We start from the raw sequence: 21,289 nt of genomic DNA, 5'->3' as shown, positions 1-21,289 counted from the left end.
CATATCTTATCGTTTCATTTACGCACGACACCACCAGCCTGGTTTGTTGTTGTGTAGGTATTCATTTTTATTTTACCCTTCAATTCATTACACATCCATGCGGCTACGGAATCGAAAATAAATAAATGTCGTTGTGGGGATTATTCGTATTCTGCTGATGGCTGTTGCGCGTTCGAAGCCAGGATGATGGGGAGCCGTTTGTAGCTGTGAATTCATTTAGGAAACCGGAACGAAACACTAAGCCTACTTCATTCCTAAACTAAACTAAACTTGAACCGTTCGACAGGAGGACAACTAAGGGTGGATGATGATGGTCTTTTTGGTTTCCATTTTGTTTGCACCGTAGGATATTTTGCACCAAAACAAAGAGTAAAACGACGTTGTACACGCAATACTGCCGAGTTTCTTGCTGCTGTCGGTGGTTTTCATTTTTTTAAGTAACCAATTATAATGTTGAATTTAAACATTTCGTATTTTAAGTTGAAGCTTGTTTCTAGTGCCTCTTTTTCGCGACATTTTTTGGTATCGAAATACTTTCCTTTCTACTCAACAAATTCCTCGTACACTCTCGCACATGCACACACACACTTACACACACAGTCACGCACCGCTTTTGTTCAGGTTGTTGGTGATCTAATTTGCCTTTTTTGGCCGTGTTCCGTGCCATCTCACATACTAAAGCCATTTGCACTGGGAGCGGGGGCGGGCAGCGGTTCGGGAGGCAGTGTAGCAGTGCAGTCGTACACTAGGAGGTCTTTCTATCCCCGGGGCCTTCGAACACTTTACTTGTTGTGCAGGGCGGCCGTCTCCAGACCGGGTGCGTCCTTCTTGGCAATGCCCGACAGCAGCTTCTTGATCTCCGCAATCGCCTTGCCCGGGTTCAACCCCTTCGGGCAGGTGCGCGTGCAGTTCATGATCGTGTGGCACCGGTACACGCTGAACGGATCCTTCAGCTTGTCCAACCGGGCGGCAGTGCTTTCGTCGCGCGAATCGATAATCCAGCGGTACGCCTGCATCAGCACCGCCGGCCCGAGGTACTTGTCGCCGTTCCACCAGTAGGACGGGCAGGACGTGGAGCAGCACGCACACAGAATGCACTCGTACAGACCGTCCAGCTTGGCGCGATCATCCACCGACTGGAGGTACTGGGCATCGCCCTTCTTTTCGGTGCTCTCGTTCCTGCAGCAGATAGGGAGAAGGTTGGATGAGTCAGGTCAGTTACCAACGAAGCAACCGGCCGGTGCTGATAAGCCTCGGTGGCGCGTGCCAAATCTAGTAGGCACGGCTAGCAACACCACACCACACTTACTTGCGCTGTAGCCAGGGCTGAATCGAGCGGTACTGGTTGTAGAAGTTGTTCATGTCCGGCACCAGATCCTTTACCACGTACATGTGCGGTAGGGGGTAGATCTTGGTCGGTTTGTCCAAGTTGTCCGCATCGATCTTGCTGATGCAGGCGAGCGTGTTCGTGCCGCCAATGTTCATGGCGCACGAGCCACAGATGCCTTCGCGGCACGACCGGCGGAACGTCAGCGTGGGGTCCATTTCGTTCTTGATCTTGATCAGCGCGTCCAGCACCATCGGGCCGCAGGCGCTCAGGTCGACTTCGTACGTCTGTTTAGGAAGTGGAACAAAAAGAAACGTATTAAACAATTACAACAAATTACTTCACCATTGCATAACTCTCGCGCGCCCTTACCTGGTTGTACGGTTTCTCCTCCGGCTTATCCGGATTCCAGCGGTAGATCTGGAACTTTTTAACTTTCTTGGCCGCGGCATTGTTGGCAGCCGCGAGGTGAATGTTTCTGATCTGAAAGCAAAATAAAAAAAAAACGAGAAAAAAGCGTTAAACGATGTCACCGCCACGAAAGAATGAACTGGAAACCGATTCCAGTGCTAACTTGTTCTCGTTGGCCTTGTTGACCTGTACACCAGCACATACGCGAAGCAGGTGACAGACGGGGAGGGCAAAGTCAATTGGCGAGCAATGCAATAAAATTTACTGAATTAATTTGCGTCACACTCTCCTCGCCGCGACACGGGAGCCGCGTGCCAATCGTGATAATTTGCAGGCCAAACCGTGGATTGGCGAAAGAGCAGAAGCAGCAAAACGCGCAAAAAAAAAACGGGTTCATCGCATTCCAGATTCCACACGAGCAGCAGCAGCCGCCCGAGCAATTAGCCGTGGTACGTGTTGACCCGTGACCACCTTTCACCCTGCCCCGGGCTTTCGATAGGCGTCTCTCCAGGGGCCCTGGCGATAAGATTGCACAAGGTTGTGTCTATGGTTTGCCCACTGGAAATGGGGGGTCGACAGATTGGGCTGGCCTTCTGGATCGATTTCTCGGCCGCATTAACAACCCATCTCGTGGTTTTACGAAATTATCACTTTTTGCACGGCAGAAGTTATATAATGACCATTCTACCATAACTCGAGACAATGTACCATGGGATGGTGGGTTTTGTTTCGTGCGTCAGCATGGCAAGCTTTTCCTCGCGAGGACGTCACATCACAATCCTTCCGCCCAGCACGCGCGCTGGATTGTTCTGGAAGGAAAAGAGTGTGCCAACACACACACACGCACACGAACCTGCCCCACCGTGCGTTCGTATTACCTGGCCAAACGTGCCACGGCAGGCCAGCAGCAACTTGAGATCCGCAGCAATCACGGCCATTGCGAGGTTTACTTTTTCGCCAACAACACCACACACTAGGAACAACACACTAGGCTTCGGACGAACGGTCGAAGATTGTTTTGATTCCCACGAGCGAGTCGATTTTCCGCTGGCTAGCGACGAGGCGTGAGGTCCTGGCCGATATGTGCGCGTTGCCCAAATTTGTGAAATAAGAGAGACGAGCAAAGAAAAAAAATGAAACAAATCGCGATTTTTTTTTATGTGTTTTCGTTCAGCGCTCAGCCTGCTTGACAGTTGCTTCGTTCAGTGGCGGAGCGGCCGAGTGACGTTTGTGTCGTTGAAAGGGGAAGCTTTGCCACCGAAAGCTTTGCACGAAAGCTCGCATTTCAAATTGAACGTTCAAAAGTGTACCGGTCGGTGGTCGCTCGTGGGCATGCTGCCAACTTTACGCATAAAAAGTGAACATTTTCGGACTACAGCACTACAAAGCGATACACACGTCACGTGAAAAGAGAAAATATTTGAAAATACTTTATTACTTTCCTGTCCAACTAGCTTCCATGTATCTCTACTAGTCTTTGCGATTCACTCAACACGCGTTTGGGCACGTGGGCATGCGACGCTCGTACAGTGCTGGACAGTTTTTATTTCCCATCTACCGTTATAGAGTAATGCTTTCTACTTGCTACTGTTTCGGTATGTTTTCAATGTTCGCTAGCTTGTTATGTCCTCGCACCGTTACACGAGCAGTGTTGAAGAGTTAGAATGGCTTTTTTTTAAAGCCGATAGAATCTTTAAATTGTTAAATTCATAGCTACTAAGTATGGTACAGAAATAGATGGTTTTAAAGGGGTCATTGATTAGCTGTTTTGACAGCTGCCTCCAGTATCATCTCTTAACTCTCATTCTCTTTTTCTCTCTATCCGATAGCAGCACAAAAACAAAATGCATTAGTCAATAGTTTTGTTAGCCTAGTTTCTGAATATGAAAAAGAGTTTGGCCATTCTTCACCATCGCAGAACGGTGTTAGTTGCTAGTCCTAGTTGTTTCTTCTCGCTACCAATTCCCTTTTTTTATAAGAACAATCTACCACATACTTCGAGAGAGACAGAAAAGACTCCAGATACAATTCCATCGAAGCCCTATTGCTGTTCCCTCTACACAATTTACTTGGAGGTGGGTTTACAAAATACATACACTCTAGTAAACGTTTCCAACAAACAGATGATCTACGGGCGTAGAAAAAGGACTCGTGACAATCATGATCATTTTTGTGATCATTTTCTCCCATTTTCCCCCTCCCAGCGGGAAGTCTTACTCTCTAGGTAAATTGGAACATGCACTGCTACTGTTACTGTTAGGTGTATATATTCTTAAGTGATTCAGTGTGATTGCGCCTGCTTCCTTCACGCTCTCTCCTCGATACCTCTTTCTCGTCTGTTACTATTTCTTCATGTCCGTGTCGTACAGACAGAGGGAGAGAGAGAGAGATAAAAAGAGAGGAGACAGTATGTGTGTGCGTGTGTGTATTTTTAGAATGTGTCTTTTTTTCGTATGATTTCCAAATGTACAGCATTATAACACATACACATTAAATTACATTTATTTCTTTTGTTTGTTTTGATTTTTTTCCCTCTTCTTTGTTTGCTACTATGTTTACACTACGCACACTGCTTTCGAGAAATTGATCTCTAACGTGTTAGAGATAGCTGCCGCCATCCCGAAAAGTGTAACCGTAAAATATACGGTGGAAGTGGGGTAAAAGAGAGTTACCACTACATGCTAACCGTGCATGGGAATGTCAGAGAAGTGCAGTCAAACCCAAAACGCAAGTAAGCTGATGTGTGTCCATTCTATTTACTATTATCGTTTAAAGCAGTTGCTTGGAAACTTAACGATCCTTTTAATTCGTTCATTGTCGGTACTCTCCTTCCCCTTCTCTCTCTCTCTCTCTCTCTCTTCCTCTTCTTCTTCTCTTCCTTCTTGCTCTACAAATGTAATATTCTGTGCATGCACACTACTCATTCTGCTAATTCACGTTGGCTTTCAAATTGGAGTTAACCTTACAGTGTCTTGCCATTCGTTTGATTTCGTCTTGATTTTTACACATTAGTGTGAGCATAGGTATGGGTGTGTATGTGTGTAAAGTGTTTGCGTTAAATGAATTGTAACAAATTTCTGCAAATAGCTCATGTTTTTTTGCTCTCCAAGAAATACCAAACAAATAGTGTTACTTTAGTAGGTAAAGATATCATTGTGTTCGTCACTGTAACGACGCTCACTGTTATACTACACCAACGACTATGCTACTAAACCGAAAACGAACGTTCGATCAACGTGGATGTTTAGTGTGTCAGTATGTGTGTGTTTGTAACCAGGGATGTATCTAGTTAGATCCCCCGTTTGAATGATTGTCGATAAAGACGCTAACATTTGTGGCATTTCTGCTGTTTTGCTCAACAACACTCATCTTTAATGCTTTGTTCAACTCTGTTTACCATGCTTACCACATTCTACGTGTCCTATCTATCTGTCTGCTCTATCAATCGAAGCATCGAAGAAGTCTCCAGTCAAGGTACAAGAGTGAAACGTACGTTGCGTATGTGTGGCGGTTCACGAGTTGTGGGGAAATTAAGGGAGTTATGCTAAGCTTAGTCTTTAAGATATCGCGATCAAGGGCCTTACTTTAAAAGGTGCAGGCGAACGTGCAACGATGATCAGTGGTGTATGCTCAGAAGAAACATTCATCGACAAACATTGATCGTGTACATCGATGGTCCACCCATTTTCTTACACCTACTTTGCGAGGGGGGGGGGGGGGGGGGGGAGGTTCACTTTCTTGTGAAGTGAAATGGAACCAAAATTGGGATACAATGCTTCATCATACACATGATTGTCTTTTTATGGCTGTACTAAACAACATCAAACGAAAGTGATCAGTTTTTGCTTACAAAATACTGTTTTTGTCTAGGGTTGTAAGGAAATTCCTATGATATTTGAGTTCCACTTTTACTTTAGAACGTTTAAACTGGCTTTCTTTTTTGTTATATTTACTTTATTAGGTCTCTCTTTCTCACTCTCCTTTTCTTTCATTTCTTATCATCTCTCTTTACATATCTTTACATCTAACCAGTGTTTTAGTACCTTTTTTTATTATTACACTTTCAACGATCAGTTATCTTTTTTTCTCTCTACACTACACTATAGCTTGTTGCGCAGGATCACATTCACATTTGAAACGATCTTGATTGGCGCTTCTGCCGTTTAAAATGGGCATAGACGAAATAGACAGATTTTTATCAAAAAGGACCCAGAGAGAGAGGTTTTCGGTGAAGTGTTGGTGAAGTAGCTGAAACCCAGACGGTAAGGTGTGAGAGAAAGAGAGGTAAACGATCTACGATTTCATTTTACTGTTATTTTTACCTCCTTGTTTCTATTTTGTTGCACATCGACGGAGTAATGTTTGTGTTTAATGGTTAATACGGTTGTCCTATGTTAGGTATATTTGGTTTGATGGAAAGATTGTCGGCTAATCACATTGACATGCGTGTGTGGTTTTTCCTTTGGTTTCAAACTAAAACGACTGCGTACACCGTAGCTGTCCGTATGATCGTTTTTTTTATCGCATTCTCTTACACGCTAAACAACACATTTACGCTAACAATGGGAACAATGATATGGGGACTTTGTTGCTGTAGCATATAACATAACAACTATGTGCGGATTAAAAGTCTCCCTTTTATGCCGGAGCAGTTGGACAGAAGAACAGATCGGAGCAGAAGCGGTTGCGAAAGGTAGAGTGATTAAGGAAAGGATAATAGAAAGGAAAATGGATTTCCAGCTTTGGTCCAGCCAAAGATATCCATTGGATGAGTGAGTGAAGAATGTGAACAGGAGCAATAAGGAATTGGGTTTATTATGCTTTTGTTTTGATAAACGTTGCTATAGCGCTGTGTAAATATACGTATAAGTTTGCCGTTATGCACCTCTGTTTGTAAATAGCGTATTGTTTGTTCTGTTTGTTTGGTTAGTTTGAAAAATATGCTTAGCTTGATAGCGTTTTGTCTTGTGACTTAGTTTAACATGCACTTGATATTGACATTGGCGAACATTTTGTGTTTATGAGTGTGTATTTTATGTTTTGTCTGCTTTTCTATACTTGCAGGTTTAGCAAATTCTCAAAAAAAATATGGTAAAAACTAGGGACCTTTTAATATAAAAACAAAATTTTCACTCAAAACAAGCAATAAACCATTCGGTGGTCGTATTTGTTTCATTGTTAGTACAAGAAAGCGTTCGCATCCTTCTCAAAAGGAGAGACGCTTTAAAACATTGCATACCTTCAGGGGTAAAGCAATGTTCTAAAAAGGCGAACGAAATAAACGCTAGAAAGATGAAGCAGTTATTTCTCTTACTGAGGGAAGTTTTTGTGATGGTGCTTCGAGTTTAATAAGTGCAAGGTTTTGTATAAAACTTCTGAGTGTATTTTTGTGGAAAAAAAAGATAAAAAAAAACAAAGATTACAGTACTTTAATCGTCGAGCTGTTTATTCAAGACCAAAGTGCTTAGAACAAAATACAACTTAAATATGTTCATACAAACTAATTTACAAAACCAACAGTGGAAAGGTAAAGGGTGATAGAAGTTATTCAATATTTGTAGGATTAAAAGAGGAAACGAAACTGAGAAGGGTTGCTGCTGTATAACTGATCCAGATCTTAACATCACAAACAAACCGTGGACAAAATCGATGAGAAGTAAACCACACACAGGGTTGGGAATGACGTTAATAAATACTCTCACAACAAGAGACAAAGTACCAAGCACTATCGGACTCTGTGTGTCAGTGGCTGTGCTTACCTTTTCAAAAAATGTTATCTTACAACAAAGGTATGTTCGGTTTGTAAATGGTAAAAACCATCAAAAGTACCGTGTGCGCGCTGGGATTCTGTTCTCACGAAAAGAAAAAAAAAACGTTACCCGGAACAACCGGGCAATTGTAGGATTGGGCGGGTTTTTGGTCTCTCGGTACCAGCTTGACCTTTCATATGCGCAACTGGTGGTCGGAATTGGTGGGGTGGTGTTGCGATGCGTTTTTTTTTTGCGCTGTGAAGCATCCTTAAGATCGACGCGGTTCCACCTTCTGCGACATCGAGTTGAGCACTCTTTGGTTATCGATCGTCCGGAAGCAGCGGATGTAGTTGCGGATTTCGTTCTCGTTCTTCGGCGAGGGAGGATCAAGTACTAAAAACAAAAAGAGGAAACAAAACGTGCGTAAGAATGTGCGTGTGTGTGTGTTTTTTAAAGGAAATACTACAACAAAGCGGCCCTTACCAAGATGGCGTGATCGACAGAAGCGTACCGCACGCATCGTTTGCGCCATCATGTGCATCTTCTCGAAGTTTACCAACCCGTCCAGGCTGGTCTTGTTGCCCTCGTGGGCGAACGTCATGTCCTTGAGCAGCAGCGGCATGAAGGGAATCACTGGAGGCTGTAGCTTGCCCACTGACATCCTGGCAAAGTGAGACAAAGCGAGGGAGCAGAAAAAGGCGTTTGATTTTATTATGTGTTCACCACACGTACTCGCTTTCCAAACGAGTACCAAGAACCAATTCCCAAATAACGGTAACCCTGGCCACTGTGTGTTAACCTGTTTGACGAGTCTTACGATGATTTTGATGACTTTTTTTTGCGCTCTTTCCTCTTGCCGATCGACGACCAATTCATCTTCCTTCGCTTATTTTAAGCTTCAAAGTCAAACAGCGCGTGTCACGCGTGCAGGCGGCCGAAACTTTTGCCTTAACGAACTTTTTCCAATTTCCAATCCTCCAAAAAAAATGAAGGTATCGATTGTACCGAGAATTCTCCCTCTTTCCCTCCTTCCTACACGAAACAGTGTGTGTGTGTGTGGTGCTTTAATAACCATCGGAAGTCAATCCGTCCAGGCAGTAGAGCTTCTGCTTTCCTGCAAGCGGCTGTCTTGTGCTTGAGGAGCTTAACTTTTGCAGAGCTCTCTATTTTCCCCCCCACCCCCTCCCGGTTCCCTGTAATGGAGTGTGATGATTGTGATCAATTTCCCACTCTGGGTGCTGAAAAGAAGGCGTGTGTGCTACGGTCTGGTGGATATGGTTCAAACTTCCACTCCACACTCGAAACTGCCTGTCACTGTCAGCCTGAGGGAAAGGAAGAAGGAGCTGTAAATCCCCCCTCCTAACCGAAGTGTTATTTAAACTTCTGATGAGACACCTTTTTACGAGACGAGTTCGGTCGGCAAGATTAAGCTATTATCGCATGATCTGGTCCCCGTCGTGGTGTCAGGTGTGCCCTTCCTTTCGAAGCACAGCGAGCTTCTAAACCTTCCTCTCTTCTGGGATGTTTCGCGATACATTCTTTACCAGTCCAGTCGAATGCAGCACAGAATAGCAGCAGGAGAGTGGGGGGGGGGGGGATTTAACTGGAGGATTTAATTTGATTTTCAATCTTTCACTTCCACCCATGCTAGGGGGCTTCTAAGAAGAAAGTTCTCGTGCGCGCGCGCTCTCTCTCTCTCTCTCTCTCGCTCTCGCTAGTAGGAACTCCAGAGACGATTCAAATATGTCTTCACATGCCACACACACACACACGTGCCGGGCACGTCTCCATCGGAAAGAAGACATGTCCCACAGCTTCGAGCTGGCGGTTCAATTCATCAAACTGACACTCTGTTGGGTAAAAGCAGCCAGCTGAAGGAAGCGCGGCGTTCGGTGGGCGAGATTGATGGCGGTGATAGCTTGTTGTGCGAAAAAAAGCACGTAAACAAGATTGAATTGATTTCCAACGCCACGCAACATCGCCAAGGTCGCTCCGTGTCAGGCTCCGTGGAGGACGTCCAACGAAATCCTTCCGATTCCGGTCATTTGAGATGGATGTTTGTTGGGTAAGGGTTAGGGTTTGAACTTTCAAGGACGTATCTTCGGGACCAGAAACAGAGATCGCTATCGGAATTAAACTAATTTGAACTAAGACAGTTTAGAGACACTTCGACGGAGGAGGCCCAAGCAACGCAATGCTTAAATCAATCCCAATCAACCCACGTGCGTGCGTGCGTGGGAATTTAAGTTGGAAAGCGTGGGCCATGTGATGTGGGCATGATTCTTACCAAGCCGGTGGGCACTTACCGATAGGCGCGATGGTTCCGGCTCGGATCAATCAGTGCCTCGTACTCGGTGAACAGCTTCCGGAACTTGGACGGCAGTTTGTCCCACGTCATCGATAGCCGCGAGACGGCCGTGTTCGACAGTCCCATCACGATGGCAAAGAATGCGTTCAGGTTCTGGTACTCTTTGCAGCTGCCGGGAAAAGGAGAGAGGGGCGTTAAGAGGTGAGGTTTTATTTAGCAATACCAAACGGGGAGCTACTTACAATGCGGCCAGCTTGATGAACTTTTTCACCAGTGACATCCGCTTGGTGAGATTCGTCGTCGAGACGATCTCCGTCACTACCCAATACTGTATTTCGTTAAACCGTCTGATAAAAACGTCCAAATTTGAAGTGATCTGCAAAGAAAGAGAGAGAGAGCGAGAGAAATTGTAAATTAAACTAATAAATAAACAAATTTATATTACGCAGGGGTTTTCTTGTGGGTCAGGAATCGATTTCTCAATCACTCACGCCCACTTCCAATTAGAAGTCCGCCCGCAGGGAAGCCCCGGATCGGGAAGTCACCCAACGATCGGCTCCCAATCAGTGACGAACGCCCAAACTAACAATTGCCATTTTGTTCCCATTCCAAGCCAAGTCCTTCCACGTATTTCGATTCGCAGTCAATTTTTCCAATCCTGCATTGTGTGCTGGGTGGTTCTTCAGGCCGTCCCTTCGCCGAAGGACGTAGGAAGTAAATCTGTTTCTTCAGCGATTGTAAACACGACCACCGGTGAGGAAGGTCATTGAGCTTTGGTCCAATTAAATTCGGAAGCCAACAAGAAGAGAATTGGGGGGGAGAAAAACGGGCCGTTCGACTTCAGGCTTTCTTCTAAAAGAATGCTACGCGCTACAAGTCAGCTTTTCGGGAAAGTGCTGAATTGTAGGGAAAAATCGCAACAAAACCGTCTGCTTATTACACGCGAATCGAAAAGCGCAATAATGATTGTAATGATGCTTTTATTGGCTTCATTAGGTTAAGGATGAAGGGCGTTGGGGGGCGTTAGTAGCATTGGAATTTGATAAGTCGATTGAACAGTGACAACATGTTGTGGGATGTGGGAACCAATCTTAATGTTTTGTTATTGTGTGAAAAAATGGATCATTATCATAATTATTATTATTATTATTTTTTTATTATTATTATTATTATTATTATTATTATTATTATTATTATTATTATTATTATTATTATTATTATTATTATTATTATTATTATTATTATTATTATTATTATTATTATTATTATTATTATTATTATTATTATTATTATTATTATTATTATTATTATTATTGTTATTATTATTATTATTATTTTTAAATCTTTATGCAATGGACAGTTACAGTCCTGATGAATTTTCTTAGGCGTCGACTTAACTTAGGTTACGAACTTTACTGATCGACTACATCCTGGCGTAAATGTAGTCTTTAAACGGCTTTAGGGACGTATAAAAATCGGAAAATTGGTAGACTTCGTTAAAAGCCCTGCACATATAGAGATTATAAGGTCTCCTGAGCCATAATTCGTTGGACGACGAAGGACATCAAACAGAGGTCGCGTGCGTAGAGGAGGGCCGTTGGAACATAGATATTCCAGTCGTTGGAGTAGGGATGGACAGTCGATGTTCCCCGTTAGGAGACCTCCAACAAACATTTGTCGCAACCCAAGAAGCTTTCGGCGTGCTTCGTTAGGATGGATATTGACTGCCTGGTTGCCATGGGAGCAGACGCAAAGCATGACGGGTGAGCTTGCGCTGCATTGACGCGATGTGGTCAGATAAGCGCTGAGAAGATGGCTTCCAAACAACTATGCGCAGGTTCAATCACTGAACGGACGGATACTGCAATACACAGCCTTTACACACATATTGGGTCCCCAAAATCTCTAACCACACGTTGAACCAATCCAAGAAGTTGGTTGCCATCACGGTTTATAATTTCCTCTGCGTATTGGTTAAAGGTTAGTTTCGCTTCAAGGATGATTCCAAGATCCCTAATGAGATAAACAGTTTCAATGCTAATTCCGTCAATGTTGTAGCTGTACCGAGAAGGCTCGCGATCTCTACTAAATGATAGGACTCGGTATTTTTCGACACCTAACTGCAGATGATTGCGTGTGCATCAACGTGTGAATGTTTTTAAAGAGAAAACATTAGTCGTTTATTTTAATCAAATTAATTTAGAAAGAAGTGATAATCATTCAATCGATTTCTTGCACCACAAACTTGCAAAAACGAAGCTTACAGCCACCGCCAAGAAGAACCACATAATAATTACTGTAAGTAATTTACCCCGTCAGCATAATCATCCACACTCACAACCACAAGATTCCATCAGAGGATGGTTGTAGATAACTTGAATTGTTTCATATGCCAAACAGTTCTGCACGTTCTTGCTCTCATTCACCCGAAGCTTTTTCGCTTAAAACCACAAAACACAACAACAAAAGCCACCCAAAACCCACCAGCTTCTGCTGCTAACACTTGTGGCGTTTGCAAAACGATCCCAAAAGAAGTCTTCTTCTTCGACTCGTACTCGACTCGGTGGAAAACCACCGCGAAAAGCTTATCCCTTCTTTTTTTTATCAACCTGCTTTTCGTCCGGGGCGTTCTGAGCCCACCTCTGAGTGTATATGTGTGTGTGTTGGTTCCGTTTCCTCCGCGAGTGGAATTTCGAGAGTTAATATAAATGGCAAAGTTTTGTCGGTAAAGCCGCTTATTTTCACGCCTTTTGCACTGGTGCTGGGGAAGGGTATGAAGGAATTTATACACCCTCTTACCCTCTTTTCCACAGAATACCGAGCGCATGTGTGTGTGTGTGTGTGAGAGAGAGAGGGGAAGCGAAAAGATAAACAAATTTATCGCCAAGCAACCAAGCCAAGCACAAAAGTTGATGAAAAGGATGCCCAAAACGCATCTGGAAGTCGTAAAGTTGACTTTTCATAGGAATTGTTTTGTGTTTTTTTTGCAAGCGCTTCTTGTAGATTGTGATTTGAAATCATTGCAAAGTTCTAAGGAAAAGAAATAATAAATAAAAACAAGTTAAAGGGTGCGCCTGGTGGCGCTGAGATGAGTTGAAAGAGAGGTGCAAATTGTTACAATTACCTTATTGCTTCCTACATGGCTGAGAATGACTCACTGCTAGAGGAAATACCTCTCAAAGGAGTATATAATTAGATGACTAATGTCATAGAATGAGCACAAAAAATAAAAAAAAAAAATAAATAAAGAAAAAAGCTGCAGCACGAAAGGTCTCACTCTCATCCTCACTTCAAATCCATAGCAAAATTTTCACAATTAAAAACCCGCTCATTCCCGCGCCGACTTCTTATCTCGATCTCGTGCACAAGAGCTTTGCTGCTGCTGCTGCACACGATTCCCCCCTTGACGATCGCACCCGCGCGAGCTTTTCAAACATGGCCGAACCGCCCCAAACGGCAAACGGGTCCGCGCGCGGTCACGTTGCCCGAGCACACAAAACGATGCACCCGCCGGCCCCGCAGCGCGTTACCGCTTACCGCCGAGCGTGACTCAGCGTCACCGCGCCACCCCAAAATTGGATGCAAAAAACAATTCGTGGGGCGGGAGGTGGTTTGTGGCAGAGCGAGATTGTGGGGTGGGAAATGCATCACACAGAACACGTTTCGCGCTGGCGCGCTCGTCGCATCGCGCAGCATCTCAGCACCGACATTTCCATGTAAGAAAAGGGGCTGCGCAGCACACACACAAACACGCACACAGAATGGGAGCGGGGAGGGGGGGGGGGAGAAGTGGGCGGTGTAGTGTGCACTGGTGCACTCTGTCAAGGTCAGCCCGTTACGGTGCGGTGCTGGTGGTGAGTTTGTTGCAGTGTCACGGCACCGATGAGATGTTTAGTTGCACACACACACACACTCACACAGGCACACACCCTCCTCACCCTTCTTCTAATCTCCATCCCACTCCCTTAAAGGTGTGTGTGTGAGATGCTAGTTGATTCTAGTGCGATGCATCACCGTGTATTAGACCCTCGTTTCGTGGTAGTGGTGGTGGTAGTAATCATCTACTAGTGCACACCACTCGCTGGAGAAGATATCGCATCGCAGTGTGCTTAGAACGCGCACACACACACACATTCTCGTGCACTGCATGCGCAAACTGCACCCGCGAAGCTCTCCTAAGCACGCAACGCTCTCTCGCTCTCTCTCTCTCTCTCTGGCTCTGTAGTGCGCCGGAGAGATGATGAGATGATCGATTCCGACTATCGTGTGTGTGGATGGATGGATGGCTGGTGCTGCTGGAGTTAGTGTTTAGCGTTGGTCGCCGCGAATCACTTGCCCCATTATTGTGCACGACTCGCTGCGAAGAAGAAGAGGACACTCCGTGCGTGTGTACACGTGTGTGTGTGTGTGCGTGCGTGTGTGAAGAAAGAATTCTGCAAAGCGATAATATTATAACGATCCGGGTGGCTCCAAACGCACAGAGCGGGTATTGCGAGCCCCCGAAAATGTGTGAGTGATCCAGTGTGTGTGTGTGTGGAAGAAAGAAGAATTTGTGTAATTTAGGTTCCGTTCAAGGCTGTGCACTTGGCTTGCATGTGCAGCTCCCCTCCCTCCCTTTGGCAAGGTCAGTGCAGTGCGCGAACGGGAGTGCAGTTGCTGCAAGCTGCGCGTGTTGCGCCTGTGTGCTAGTGAGTGTTCTTAGGGAGCCCAGGGAGCCCCTTATCAGCAGTTCCGCGGTTGAACACACGGTTGACAAGTTTGACAAGAAAAGCAACAAGCTATTCTTCGCGTTGAAGAGTGCAAAATCAATCGCGAAAGCGATCAAGGCTGAACGGCACATATGGTCGTTCGGGTGCAGAAGCTCTTCGTCGTTGCCGTCGCCGTCGTCGCCGTCATCAATTCTCTACGCAAACTACTAAACTGCTGCACGAACCTACCAACCGCAGGCTCCTCCCCCCACTCTCCCTTGCCCCATTAGAGGTCTCATCTCGTTTGGAATTCAATTCGATTCTAACGCGCCGCAAAGAGAATCTTGTAAGAATAATTAGCCCTCGCCCTCACCCGCAACACAGTGCACACAGAAGACGCAAGGCAAGAAGGGCGCGAATGCGAAGGTAAAAATGGCACGTGTCCCTGCGTTGTAGCGCTTCCCCCAACCCCCCTCTCCCATGTTTTGCCACGGGGAACTTAGAACCTTCCCATAGCAGCGAGCTTTTTTTTTGTTTGTTGTTGCACTTTTGTTCCCATCGATACCTGCCGCTGTGTGCAGTCTTTCTTTGTGTGTGTGTGTGCGTGACCATGTGACTTTTCCCAAGATATCGGTTACTGGAGCTTTGTGGAGCTTCCCAATAGGGAGAGGAGAGAGAGAGAGAAGGGGGGAAACGCTAACACAATCCATTTGATGCGCCCTTTTCCGCCCTGCCTGTGTGGCGCGTTTCGCCCCATTCGCGTGTGCGTGTTAGGTTAAGAGGTGGCTTCTTGAGATGTGCACTATCTGATAAGAAGCGGGTACGGGTGTGCGCAACCTCCAATTCCCCTCCCCCTCCCTTCGATTCGAGCAATTTCATTCCCGCGGAGCCGAACGCTGCGAGAGCGCCGATTACATAAGCCACCCTTCCCCCACCCCTCCCCCTCCACTTCTCCTCACGGTCAAGACGAGCGCATGGAAGCAGCGTTCTTGTTCTTGTTCTCGACATGGTAGCGCGGTAGCCGCGACAAAACCGCACCACAACACAGCCTCCTCTTTCTGGTTTACCGACGGCGATGGCGACGACGACGACGACGAAGGCGACAACTTGCGATGACAGAACAGGCGAGCCGCTTGTGTGTCGGTGCTTAGTTTGCTAGCCAAGAACTATGTCAAGGCATTCTTTCGGCCGCAAATGGTGAAGCCAACGCGTACAGTGCCGCGAGTGTGTGAGCGCGTGTCGGTGCGCTCTGTGCGTACAACACTTGCGCGTACCGATCACCGCTGCCGCCGCCGCCGCCGCAGCGCATGATCATTGGCGCGAGATAGTGAATGATCGAAGAATACTAAGTGACTCCGACTCCGGCAGCATTGGCCCGCTGAAGGAAGCGAAGAAGAAAGTGGAACATCCTTTCGTGTGTAGCCGTGATCTAGATCATCCTTTTCCATGTGTGTGTGTGTCAGCTAAAGCTCTCCTTTTCTAGGTGTAATGTTTCCATGCTCGATCTAGAACAACCGGCCCAAGCTACTGTGACAGTTGCTATTTTTTCTCTTCTCTAACCCACAACCACCAACTATGGATGTGGCACCGTCGATGGTGCAACGGTCCGGCGACAAGCTGATAGTGCGCCGGGTGGTAAGCGGCGAGCAGGTACACCTGAGCGACCAGAACCCGCCCGTCCAGTCGGACGATGGGGAGTCCACCGACCAGCAGCTGCTGCTCGACCGTTGGCGACGCTTTTCCACCGACGCGTCGGCCAACTACGACGAGCCGCTAACCGATGGGGAAGGAACCCAACCGGGGCCATCGTCCCAAGGGGCGAACGATCACGATCAACAGCAGCAGCAGCAGCAGCAGCTGCCGCAGTGCAAAATCAAGCGCAACTACTCGTGCGGCCGCTGTACTTACTTCACGCAGAACCCGCGCAAATATCTAACCCATCTGCGGGACACGCACGGCGAAAAGATCGTGATCAATGAGTGCAAACGGTGTCTGTACGCGTCGCGCCACTACCAGAAGCTGGTACGGCACATGAAGATGGTGCACGGGTCGGTGGATGGCATTCGGAAGTCGGCGTTCGGTGCGAGCCGGCGCCGGGTGCAGAAGAGCTACGCGGGGCAGATGCATCTGGGGCAGGTTATGCCGGCTGCGGTGCCCAAGCTGTCGGACAGTGAGGCACTGACGACGGCGTACGTGCAGCAGTTGGTGGCGTCCGGGTTGCCGAAGTTGCTGGAGGAGATGGAAAAGTCTGGAGCAGCACTGGCGGGTGAGTTGGAACGCGAATGTGTGGATCTTCCTAGATATGCTGGTGTATGATGATGTGTCTTTCTTTGACAGCTAACTTTGCCCGGGAAGCCTCCACGATCAAGGTGGAATTGGATCAACTAAAACAATCAATGCCATATTCAGCGGATGAGGTAAGATGAGTTCTTGCAAGAAGTTCTCTTTGCTCAATTCTGAAACATTTCCTTTCATTTCCTAGACCGTCCAAGAGGCTAGCGAAGGTGACAGAATAGACAGCAAACCTTCGGAAGAGCCTAAAAAGCGATCCCGCCCAGTGCCTAATCTTATCCCACTGAACATGTCCACGTCCGGGTCATCGGGGACACCCAAGACGACGCCCCAAAAGTTCGTCAAACCAATTCCAATCGCCGCCCTAAAGGCAGAGAATGGCGAAAGTGATCGAACGCCGGAAGATTACCCGCTCAGCCTGACCAAGCACCAGCAACCCGTGGCCACCCACCCCGACGACATCATGACCAAGTGTATGTACTGCGAGCTGTCGTTCAAGCCGGTCGAAGCGCTGGCCAATCACATCAAGCTAGCGCACAAGAATGACCTGATAGCGTTCCTGCTCGCCAACTCCTTCGACAGCGCAACGGACGCAGCGGACAAACCGGTCCTACAGCAGCCAGCTGAGCCCACGGAACGCACCACGGTCAACGAAATATGGAAACGTTTGCTGGAGCGCAGTGCCGAATCTGCGGTACAAACGCCGCGGAAGTACGAAGCAGGCGGTAGCAGTGGTAGTGCAAAAGACCTCTCGAACGACACGGACACGGACGATGACAACCGGGAGGAGTCGCATCAGTCGCAGACATTTTGCGGGGTCGAGACGGCACCCGGGTACGGTGAGGTGACGAACCGGCTGCCAACGATCGATCCAGCAGCCGTCGGTAGGGCTGGCTCCGGCGGCAGCTCCGGTGGTTCCGGACTGATGAAGAAAGTCTTCAAGTGTCCGCACTGCTCGTTCTGGGCGTCGACGGCGTCCCGCTTTCACGTGCACATCGTCGGCCACCTGAACAAGAAGCCGTTCGAGTGTTCGCTGTGCGCGTACCGGTCGAACTGGCGCTGGGACATTACGAAGCACATCCGCCTGAAGACGATACGCGACCCAAGCCACAAGAATGCGGGCGTCCTGATGAACGACGAGACGGGGCGAAGGAACTACACCAAGTACAACAAGTACATCGCACTGATGCAGATTACCGACAAGTAGTGTGTGTCAAGGAGGAAAAGCGATTGATGGATGTTTAATATAGGTTCGCTTGTACGAGGCTCTAGCGAGTGTAATCCTTTAATCCTCGTCGTTGCTGATACAAGAGGCTAGCACAAAAAGGGGGGAGAGAACGGCGGAAGACCAGACGTAACCAGATTATTGTCCCAAGGAAGCAAGAAAGGACACAGGTATATACAACAAAAGCGCACCAGTAAAAAGCTAGTGACGGCACACAATCAAAGGATCGTTTTTCGGACTTCCAACGAAAGGGCATCACAGAACAGAGAGCTCGTCTGAAGTGTGTTGAAACGGCACGGAGTGGTTGAAAGTGTATGTGTGTGTTTTTGCTCTCCTTACATTACCAAATTTACCTTATTGGATGTAAAGCTCTTGCGCGTGCGGTTCTTATATTGCTTTCGCTTCTGCCAGTGTCAAGTTCAACGACGTCCAGCGACGAGACACCGATTACATGAACCGTAGACGTCCGGCTGACTTCCCTGACGGAGTTTCCGGGGGTAAGACGAGCTGAGTGAAGCTTCCTACTCCACGAGCAATCAATTCGGCGAATATGCTCATTTCGCTCGGCTGAACGCTGAATTTTCCAACTTGTGCGCCTGTGCTTTTGGGAATTTTCCCGCTGGGCCCCAACCGCCACCACTTGGCCATTGCAAGCAACCGTGAAATGTGAAATGTGATGTTTGAGTGACTTCCTCTGCTGCTACGCATCCACCCAGGCCTTTCCCTTCCCCATCCCGCACCCCACTTAACGACCCCACCGAATAGCCGAATTCCGTCCCAATGTAGCCTTCCAGGACGGGGGTGGGGAAAGGCCCCCGGCGTTCGACGTTGGAATCATTTTGTTGTCGTACCACCCAGCATACACTGTGTGTGAAGCGAGTGAACGCATCCGTGTTACCAGTTTGAATGCGCTTTAGTAGTTTAATCATTCCACTGGTGCGCCATCTTTTGAAGATGAGCGCCACCACCACCAGGGCATATGGTATTTAGGCAGATAGGAAATATCCAGAACAACAGAGAAGAAGAAAAACACACACCCACAAAACGCACTTATGACGTTAGTTTTTAACATTATTCTACCTAATACGCACCTTCATCCTACCCTTTCCTACACACGCAACCCGTTCGGCAATTCCCTTTTGCAATTCCGCTTATCCAATTGCATGCCAGCAATAACAGTTAGAAACACAGGTGAACAGGCAAAAATAAAAAAAGGTTCGATATGTAAGACACAGCTGCAGGCATTACCACGGTACAATAAGGCATCGTTTTGTAGGAAGTTGGGAACAGAATCTCATTCTTAATTTATACACCCGTTTTTTGCTATGATAGATGTTAATGCGTTCTATGTTGCTGTTGTTGTTTTTTTTAACATTGTGGGTACAACACTTAAATAATAAATATTGATAAAGAACAAGGCCCGTTATTGAGTGCGTTACTGAGGTGTTACATTCGAAAGGTTATGAAGACAGTTGTGACATTCGTATTGCATACTGTTAGGCGTTTTTTTAAATTGCAGATTATATTGTATAGCTCAGACGCAACGATTTCTTTCTTCTGAGGTATTGAGAGTAATCAAAATGATGAAAAACAGCGTTCAAAAGAGCGTCATAAGTCCCCCAACAAGAGCTCCAAGTGCAAATGATGAATGGAAGCTTAAATTAGCCGCCGCTCGGTATGGAATGCAGCAGCAGCAGAGAAATGTCTTAACCGCTTTAATCCGTCTCGTGCAACAGCTGTTCACAAATCCTTTGTACTGACACGAAAGCAACTTCAAATGGAAAGGATACAATTAGTGATACAACCGACACGCCCTTCAGCCGGCTTTCCTCCTTAGAAGGTTCTGTACGGTCATTTTCATTAGCTTAATAGGTACGGAGTGTTTCCATATTGTGCTGTGAAAGCTTTTTTGTGCTCTCTTAGAGCACAGAACGGTTATTGGTGCACTCAATGTAATGCATTGCGGACTCGTGCATACATAGAAAAGCAATGACGCTTTGCTATTCTATTTGCAATTTCTACGTTCAATTCTCTGGTTTCCAGAGTAAGACTTTAAGAAAGGACAACTTGAGGTTCAATCGACTGCTTCTCTATCGTTTTGGTTTGATTGCCTTAATGCCTTCACGTCACTAAAGCAAAAGCAATAAATTCAAAAGTGGTAACGTTCACATGCCCCTTTCTCCTTCAAACCATGCAAATGTTCCTTCATTCGTCGTGTGTGCATTAGGCAGCACGGTAAAAGAAAAGCAATAATTCACCTCCAAGTGCAATTCACGCCCGTCTGTCAGTGGCAGTGTGTGCATACGATGCAGCCCCAGCAAGAGTCATGTTTGCTTTTTGCGCAACAGGAGAGAAGGAAAAAAAACAACCAGGAAGAATTCTTCTGGAGTACAACTCGGACTAAAACATATATCTGTACATTTATTTGCAGCTTAACCGAAAGCCAAGCAAGAGCAACTCTCCCCCTCTCCCACTGCTGCACTGCATGATTTTCTTCTCCGGGTATCATTTTTCAAGCTCCAACTCATGCTCTGCTCGCCGTACGAACAGAAGTAGGTTAAGCTGTCTGCGAGAGATCTTGTGAGTGTGAGAACTGAGAAGCGCAATGGAAGCGCACCACTAACGGAAACTGTTTGAAAAATGATATCCTACTACTATCGAGTTCAGGCCAGTGGCAGAGTAGAACAGCCTGATGAGCAGGTAGTGTAACCTTACCTTATTGAAATGATGTCTTCCAAAGGTATGGTATAGCAGCTCGTACTCGTGCACAGCCCAGAACAGATCCCAGTCGAACAGTGTCATGTGATAGGCGACGTCCTTGGTCGACAGTGCTTCAAAGTCCACGTCCGGTGCCTCCGTCGGTACTTCCTGCTCGGGCAGGGGGGTCTGCCAAGTCGCAAAAAGCAACGAGCATAAGACAATGACAATTAAATGAGGTTCTAACGAGTTCTAGCTAATGATGAGCCGTGCCATTACCAGCGCGTCCAGATGGTCCTTGGGCGAGACAAAGATCCGTCCATTCAGGCTGAGCGCCGTCGGTACGCTCACGTCGTTGTCCTTGAACACGACGCGCTCGCCGCTCGATTTAACCTCCACCAGGAGCAGATCTTCGGGTAGCCGGGCGATCTGCAGCTTGTCGGCGGCACACGCTTTAATAACCTCGGCCGTGGTGGCCATCGGGAAGCGCAGCGTGCAGTACGTATGATCGGCGCAGTACACACGGAAAATTACTGCGATGAAGAAGGAAACGCGCATTAGTTGGATGGGAAAATCACTAGGAGCGATTGA

At 46.8% G+C, this 21,289-nt stretch overlaps 3 protein-coding genes across 14 annotated transcripts in view; 1 reads left to right on the top strand and 2 right to left on the bottom strand.

Moving 5' to 3' along the window:
* Window positions 1–42: 42 nt before the first annotated feature.
* Window positions 43–2,905, bottom strand: LOC121591722 (succinate dehydrogenase [ubiquinone] iron-sulfur subunit, mitochondrial). Its single transcript, XM_041912576.1, has 4 exons — window positions 2,617–2,905; window positions 1,700–1,810; window positions 1,310–1,614; window positions 43–1,179 (listed from the first exon to the last, which is right to left on the bottom strand). The coding sequence occupies exons 1-4, from the start codon at window positions 2,674–2,676 to the stop codon at window positions 783–785; spliced, it is 873 nt and encodes a 290-aa protein (XP_041768510.1). The 5' UTR covers window positions 2,677–2,905; the 3' UTR covers window positions 43–782.
* Window positions 2,906–3,142: 237 nt separating this feature from the next.
* Window positions 3,143–21,289, bottom strand: part of LOC121591809 (rap guanine nucleotide exchange factor 4) — a 110,918-nt gene continuing 92,771 nt past the window's right edge. For all 10 annotated transcript variants that reach the window (XM_041912787.1, XM_041912785.1, XM_041912784.1 and 7 more), the window contains 6 exons: window positions 20,978–21,231; window positions 20,717–20,887; window positions 10,039–10,172; window positions 9,795–9,965; window positions 7,972–8,150; window positions 3,143–7,881 (listed from right to left, as the gene is read on the bottom strand). In XM_041912787.1, the coding sequence (XP_041768721.1) occupies window positions 7,757–7,881; window positions 7,972–8,150; window positions 9,795–9,965; window positions 10,039–10,172; window positions 20,717–20,887; window positions 20,978–21,231 (1,034 nt within the window). In that variant the 3' untranslated portion in view covers window positions 3,143–7,756. The remainder of the gene's footprint in view (window positions 7,882–7,971; window positions 8,151–9,794; window positions 9,966–10,038; window positions 10,173–20,716; window positions 20,888–20,977; window positions 21,232–21,289) is intronic.
* On the top strand, window positions 14,051–19,419 carry LOC121591810 (zinc finger protein Helios). 3 transcript variants are annotated; one of them, XM_041912796.1, is made up of 4 exons: window positions 14,051–14,305; window positions 15,968–16,750; window positions 16,822–16,901; window positions 16,967–19,419. In XM_041912796.1, the coding sequence occupies exons 2-4, from the start codon at window positions 16,060–16,062 to the stop codon at window positions 17,981–17,983; spliced, it is 1,788 nt and encodes a 595-aa protein (XP_041768730.1). In that variant the 5' UTR covers window positions 14,051–14,305; window positions 15,968–16,059; the 3' UTR covers window positions 17,984–19,419. The 3 variants fall into 3 exon arrangements, with proteins under 3 accessions (XP_041768730.1, XP_041768731.1, XP_041768729.1); XM_041912797.1 differs by having other exon boundaries at window positions 14,051–14,420; XM_041912795.1 differs by having other exon boundaries at window positions 14,051–14,484.

Source organism: Anopheles merus, chromosome 2L, assembly GCF_017562075.2.
Source record: "Anopheles merus strain MAF chromosome 2L, AmerM5.1, whole genome shotgun sequence".
Classification (NCBI taxonomy): Eukaryota; Metazoa; Arthropoda; class Insecta; order Diptera; family Culicidae; genus Anopheles; species Anopheles merus.
The sequence above is the reverse complement of the archived record's forward strand: the minus strand, read 5'-3'. Positions and strand labels throughout refer to the sequence as shown.

Coding starts and splice junctions, on each gene's coding strand:
- LOC121591810 (XM_041912796.1), top strand. CDS start 16,060: ATGGATGTGGCACCGTCGATGGTGCAACGGTCCGGCGACAAGCTGATA. Junction 16,751..16,821: donor GTCTGGAGCAGCACTGGCGG/GTGAGTTGGAAC, acceptor TTTCTTTGACAG/CTAACTTTGCCCGGGAAGCC. Junction 16,902..16,966: donor TGCCATATTCAGCGGATGAG/GTAAGATGAGTT, acceptor TTCATTTCCTAG/ACCGTCCAAGAGGCTAGCGA.
- LOC121591722 (XM_041912576.1), bottom strand. CDS start 2,676: ATGGCCGTGATTGCTGCGGATCTCAAGTTGCTGCTGGCCTGCCGTGGC. Junction 1,811..2,616: donor GCCGTGGCACGTTTGGCCAG/GTAATACGAACG, acceptor TTTTGCTTTCAG/ATCAGAAACATTCACCTCGC. Junction 1,615..1,699: donor AGGAGAAACCGTACAACCAG/GTAAGGGCGCGC, acceptor CTTCCTAAACAG/ACGTACGAAGTCGACCTGAG.